We start from the raw sequence: 6,781 nt of genomic DNA on the forward strand, positions 1-6,781 counted from the left end.
CGCCCGGGGACTTGACGGGTTTTTCCAGGGACTCATCTGCTTCCTTTTAAAAGCACATTTCATTCCACATGACAGGGGAGCTCCGAAAAATGATTCCTTGATTTAGGAAAACATGACATCTGAGAGGGGATTTATAGTTTTGATTTGTGATTCACAGATAGGAGGGGCAGATGATAAATTATTTGATGACTGATAGAAACTGGACTGACTGAATGTGATGTCATTTTTGAGAGTGAATGATGACAGCTCACATGGTTGTTGTTCCCAAAATACATGATTGCACACAATGTAGCAAATTTCCACAAGCTAAAAAAAAATCTGCTGAAATAGCTTTTTTTTTTTTTTTTTTTTTTAAATAATCAATTTAGTGGTAGTTCTGAGCCCTTTTTTTTCTAGCAAAAATAATCAGTGATCACTAATGAACCATTTTTAAAATCTCTCTGGCTTATACAAATTAAAGCACATTGACAAAATAAGGTCAAATCTGCTCATGTAACCAAAAAAAAAAAAAAAAAAACCCACCCAAAAACGATTCTCGAGTACTTGAGTCATGTGATCTGGTGCTTTTCAAGTTCTACAACAGGAAGTGAAGTTGTGCGCCGCCTATTTTCCCCATATACAGCCGTCTACCGCTTCTAAATTTGACACATAAAAGCAGTTCTGATGAAACCGGATGCAGTCACATGAGCGTCTCTTTAGAAAACTTAGCATTTAAACAGCTTGCATGAAGTTAAAAACAAATGCAAAAGTTTTGTTTTTTTACTCCAAAACGTTTTTTTTTTATTGTTGAATGTATCAGAAGGGGGGAAATGTACAGCAAACCAATAGAACGGCAGTCTTTATGTAAGAACTGTATCATGCTCTAATTAAATTCTAACAGGGGTTAATTTGTTTTCTCGCTCAGTCTCGCTCGGCCAGGGCCATCAGGTGAATATCCACTTCGCCCTCTGTCAAAATCCTGGAAAGAACAAAATAGACTATTTTTTTGTTCCTGTCTTTTTTGCAGAAATTACTTTGGAGTTTTTGATCAAATGGCCTTAAATTCATTATGCCATGGCATTTGAGTTTCACCTTGAGGAAATAGTTTTCTTCTATGACGTCACCCCCTTATAAATTCACCCATGTAAATTCCACACATGCCGAAGGGATTAAATCACAAACAATGACCTTTCTTTATTACGCAATCTCACTACCTGTTTCAAGATCCACCCTCACCATCTACAAAAAAAATCTCCTTAACAAGGAATGATGCCCTTCAAAAATGTCTTTCCTTTTTTGGTTATTATTTGAGAAACATATTGAGCCACCTTTACCTGAATTTGTGATCTTGTGTTGTGACCACGCCCACCTCAAGCTCAGAGGGCTTGAAGTCAATGGAGAGCACAGTTGACAGACAGGAAATAGCCGTCTAGAAAAAAGGTATGAAGGGGATTTCTTTATTAATTTCCAATCACTTATAGGATAAGTGGTGGAAAGATTTTGCATTCTTTACCTCGATAGTTTGCTCAAAGGTCCAATCCAATTTCTTTTTCACCTTCTTCTCCAGGAAGCTGGTGGCTTCCGTTTGCTTCACCCCAGCCGCAGTGGCTTTGAAGCCACAATAGTAGCCAGCTGGGTCACATTTGTAGACCTGGGGACCGCATTCCGCGTCTACACCGATCACAATCATACCTGCGGGTACGACAACGCTCTTGAATTTGAAGTATCTAGCAACGAGTTCCAGGAAGAGAGCCCAAGGGGATCTTCTGCAATAAACTGGATCAATTACAAGCCCGATCTTTGTTGTGCTGGGTCGGGCTTTGTGCACTTAAGCCTTCTGCTGTGTAAAGCTGAACCTCTTTATTGAAAAGTGATCTTAAACAGCCTTTTTAAAAACAAAACAAAAAAATTGTAAACATTGCATCAAAAGTAACTAAAGCCATTAAGTAATTATAATAATTGTGATTATTTAATTACATAATTAACTTCTGTTATTTCCCAGTTACTGAGGAAGTTGCTCCATAGAAGTGCAACCTTTGACGATTTACCTCATCGGTTTGTTGTTCACGGATAACGTCAAGTTTCTCTTTTGTTTAATTTATTGGCAAGTTATCGCTGGCAAGTTGGTTAAGTGGAAGACACACCCAGTGGTTGTTTAAAGGCATAGCGTCAAACTATTTGAATTTCTGACTGATTTTTATATGTACTTACAGCAGCCCAGTGGTCGCATCTCAGCATTCTGAGTGTAGACTTGAGAGATGTCTGCAATTCTTTTACAAAGCATGTCCACTGGGATCTCATAGCCATACTTGTACTGCCAGTTGGCTGCCTCGTAGCGGGCGCGCTGGACTTGGGACTTGCTGTCAGCTATTTAGGAGGGAGGGGTGGGGGTAAATAAGGTGAAATGTGTTGTTGATCCTTTTGGTGTCATTGTTTACCTGTCATTCCGGACATTACACATCCAATGTTATCTGTTATTCTGAAAAGGTGGGTCACTGTGGCCGAATCCAGAAGCTTGTCCTGTTAATGGAAAAAATGTTTGTTATTGATGATCTTTAGAACTTTAACATCCAAGCTAGGCAAATGAACTGATACACACTCACCGGTACTTTTTTCTGTGTGACAACAACGGCACAGTCCTTCCCACGGACGGCGACAGATGTGAGTCCACCTTGATTGATAGCCTTGAATGCATATTCTGCAATTGGGAAACAGGTTGATGGTAATATTATGCTTGAGAGACAGTTGTTTTGAAAGGGTTTGTGTAACTAGCAGGGCAAAAGTCGACTGTGACAAATTTTTTAATTACACAAAGGGAGTACTGTATTCCTTCTTCCTTTAAGGATTATCTTTGTGATATGCATCAGCAACGATGAATAAGCTTTGGGCAGGGCTTTAGTATACTACATAACTTCTTATGGCTTCTTAGGAAAAAAAAAATACATTACATGCATGCAAAATTGTTACACTTTCACTTTCGAATTTCTTCAGTTTAGAAAAGCTTTGCCATTCACCCCAAATCTACACTAATCAATACAAATGTAGTTAATTTAATGATGATAGCAAAAATATGTAATAGTAGCCCTCTGTTACAGCAAAAGTACAACAACAATGAATTAGTCAGTGCACGCTAATGTTAGCTCATTGCTAAACTGCTGGTTCACGCTGATCCATTTAAAAATATTTAAGTTGCCAAAACATATCTCCGGCAACATAAACGAGTTACATGTGGACTAATATAATACATTTAGATTTTTTTCGCTGCAGTAATGCCTTATTTGCGAGCTATTAGAGGAGCTAACCAAACCATGACAGCGCATTTAGCAGACTGGCTAACACGCCGGCTATCGTTTAAAATAATACACATACTGACCGACTTGATAAAGCCTTCCTTCAGGAGAGAAGATGGTAATGTGGCGATCAAACCCTGCACTTGAGCCTCGGGACATTTTCCAAGGTAAACTTGGCCGAGGTGTTCGTCCTAAAAAAATATGCAAGCGGCTACGGTGTTTCAACCCGGAAGTTGTGCGGCTCGACTAAAAGTACATCCGGTGTGAAAGGTTACTGCCGTTTCCATGGAAACCTTGAGCTCTTTGCGTGTATAGATAATACTATAAGTATACTGATGTATTAAAATAAAAAGTATTTTTATGATAACTAAGTATAACAGAGAAAAAACACATTATCCAATATAAAAAATAATTCTGACATTCAAACATAACCCAAGTTTGTAATGAAGTTTAATTGGCCCAAATTGTGGGGTTCTTAAGAAACTTCATTTACAGATAACAAAATAAAATAGATAATAAATGACCATCGACATATTCCAGCGACATGTTTTACTTGATTAACAATTATTTATTATCTTTTACATAACTTTTGATCAGGGATGTATGGCATAAACACAAAACTATTAACAGTTTATGATTACAGTGAAAAGAGAGGTTTTTTTTTCTATTCCATCATTCAACCATGCATATAAAGACTGATTTTCAAGAATGTATTTTATTTCTACTCATGAATGGAATTTCATGACCTAAACAGTGAACCCCCTCCACCCATGCTTCTGCCACTATGTTGACTCTTTATTTTCCACACATGGTATCTCTTTGGCCTCCTTTACTTCTGACCTTACTCTCCGAAAGCATCTCTCATTCATGTTTATAAAGTGTTTCCACTTTGTGTGTGAAAGACCCCCCACCCCCGAGTCATCTTGTGTGGCCCTCAGTTTCGCTGTCACAGGTGCAATCCAGGCACAAAACCTCAAATGTTACAGCATATTTTGTTCCATTTACTGTATTTCCATACTATAAGTGCATTCACTGTTAAAAGCTTGAAATAATTCTTATGCAAATGAATACCAGAAAGTTTTTCAGAGCCACGCAAACTACACAGTAAGAAAGACTGCAAAAAAAAAAATAGCAGACATGCTGGAAAATATTCTATACTTGCTTCCTTTACCCTTGACACAAATAAGCTTCTTTTTTTTTTTTTTAACTCAGCTCGTGGTCTGTCATGTTGCAAGCACACATATGGCTGCAATGTCACTTCATGGTGTGTTGCAATGACTTGTTGTTCTCCTCCTGACATAAACAGGCTAGTGAAGATACTATATAAAATTGATAATAGATAAGATAAAATCAAATCTTTTACACGCTGTAGTAGAAATATGACAATTATGCAGTACTTACTGTTTTTTCCATGTAGTTGTATCCATTTGCGGCCATAATATTATGACTTTACTACTGTGACCTATATATTCGGATTGTGACCCCTGTGTACTTTTTTTTTTTTTTAAACTATTATGCAAAATTTACATAAGCCAAACATGAGAGACATTATTGAAATTAGGCATTTAGAATCTACCAAAGTTTAAATATCATCCAGAAAATGCATATTGTTTTCCTTGTTTTGTAATTGTGTGTGTGTGTGTGGAGGGGTGTGTGAACAATATCCATCCTTTATGTGACGTTAAAGCTTCAAATTAAAACCTTCATCAAGACTCTTCAAATGTATGTGAGCAAATCCTTTTGTTTTGTTTCCAACCGAAATGCTCCATTTGGCAATACTTGAGTCAAAATCCACGTAACTGTGCCTTTTTGCCTTTGCAAAAGACATAAATCACAACATTTCATTCAAAGGAATTTCCTTCATAAAATGGAGCATTTAAACTTTGGCGGTGTGACATAAACTGGGGAGTCAAACACATGCACTCGACACAAACAGCAGTCATGATGACTGAAGTTTCACAAAATGCCACACGTGCATTTAAAAGTGTTTGAGTCGTCCGGTTGTTTTGATTTCCCAGAATTAGAATCAGTCAAAGACTGAAATGTCAACTTTATTTCACTTTCATTTCATTTCAAAATAAAGGAAAAAATGATTGTCAGCAAAGGGCAACACTATCTATCATTGTCTTTTCAAACTTCAAATCTATTTAACATAAATTAAACTGGTGAGCTTAGTAAGCATGACCTCATTCTCTTTTCTCATTGTGGTACATGAGATGACCAAAACATGTGGTAGACTAATGCGAATCTTTTAGTCTTCGAATCATTGACATAGTGCAATCAAATTATTTTCACCAAGAAGTTTCTTAATCCCCCAAAAAAATGCTGTCTGGGAATTTTCCCCCTTGCATCGATGGGGATTTTCAACGAAAAAGCCCTTTTAATTAAAAGGCGTGAAATAAACTTGCCTTGATTTAATCATCTATCCTTGCTTCTCCAAGATCTAACCAGCAGACCACTCCAGTTCCCCGAAAGGGAACTTCGAGGCTTCAAAAACTTTATCCCAGCTCATAATTATAGGAGTCAGTATTTCCTGGTGTAACCAAATCGCAAAGTCTGTAATCCAATGGCTTTAAAAGAGAAGAAATATTGTCGCCATGCCAACTGTGACAAATCAACTGTACTTGTAATAAATAATCAAAGTGATGCATCAAACCAACATGATATAGTGTATCCCAAAAAGCACAATGATTCCACTGTATGACTAAATACAAGGCAAGCATGAATGGTGACTGCAATGAGACGTGCTTGTGGTACATAATGGCGACCGAAACAGAATGACTCATGTTTGACACACTACTGTACGCCTATAAAAATCCCCCCCCCCTTTTTCGTCAAACACTTTTTGCATTCATTAATCGCATGTTCGCACTGTCCCCGGATGGAAAAAATGTTCTCATGGATCGTGTTTGTTATGTCAATGTCAAAAAAAGGATAATAAATAAAGACTGACTTTGAGTGGTGATGTCATCGCAGAGAATGTTGGGGGAATTTGGAGTGACAAAACGTCTCAAGAATTCAACAGCTGATAAAGTTTTCTGGAAGGACTTCAATTTGATTTAAGGATTTAAAAGCAGTTAATGGGTGGGATTTTATTTTGTGTTAACACCTAAATTCCCTCGTTATTTCTACTTGTTCCTTCATGCTTACCATGTTTCCAAAGTGCTGTCAGGAAATTTAATCTTATTTTCAATATCCGCAAGGCAGGGGAGATTTATTGCTAGCTTGAGGGTACTTAAGACTTTGAAAAAGGCTTCATGGCAGTATATGTGACTTTCATTTCAGCAACGAGACGTTCTGAAAAACACAGGAATGTCCTCATGCTGCTCGGGCGGAATTTTTGTTGGGAATTTCCCGCTATTGTGTGTGTGTGCACGTTTGTGCACTTCTCGCCTGTGTGCAGCGCCTGAACGACTGCAAACAAGTCTGACCGATTTGCATGGGTGACTTATTATGGAAAGGTGAACAACAAGCAATCCAGGTGACACCCAGTAACACCCATGCTAATCTTG

The 6,781-nt window shown here is 37.8% G+C and overlaps 1 protein-coding gene across 1 annotated transcript; it reads right to left on the reverse strand.

Moving 5' to 3' along the window:
* Positions 1-749: 749 nt before the first annotated feature.
* LOC125990156 (proteasome subunit alpha type-6) lies at positions 750-3,529 on the reverse strand. Its single transcript, XM_049756951.2, has 7 exons — positions 3,353-3,529; positions 2,583-2,677; positions 2,418-2,499; positions 2,191-2,346; positions 1,493-1,671; positions 1,314-1,408; positions 750-958 (listed from the first exon to the last, which is right to left on the reverse strand). Exons 1-7 carry the CDS (start codon positions 3,426-3,428, stop codon positions 901-903), a joined length of 741 nt encoding a protein of 246 aa, XP_049612908.1. The 5' UTR covers positions 3,429-3,529; the 3' UTR covers positions 750-900.
* Positions 3,530-6,781: the final 3,252 nt, after the last annotated feature.

This window comes from Syngnathus scovelli, chromosome 20 (genome assembly GCF_024217435.2).
Source record: "Syngnathus scovelli strain Florida chromosome 20, RoL_Ssco_1.2, whole genome shotgun sequence".
NCBI classification, from domain to species: Eukaryota; Metazoa; Chordata; class Actinopteri; order Syngnathiformes; family Syngnathidae; genus Syngnathus; species Syngnathus scovelli.

Bases quoted from the DNA above. Each gene is read 5' to 3' on its own strand.
- LOC125990156 (XM_049756951.2), bottom strand. From the start codon at position 3,428: ATGTCCCGAGGCTCAAGTGCAGGGTTTGATCGCCACATTACCATCTTC. The intron at 2,500-2,582 runs GTGAGTGTGTAT...TTCCATTAACAG, and splicing joins TCACACAGAAAAAAGTACCG to GACAAGCTTCTGGATTCGGC. The intron at 1,672-2,190 runs GTAAGTACATAT...TCGTACCCGCAG, and splicing joins GATGCGACCACTGGGCTGCT to GTATGATTGTGATCGGTGTA.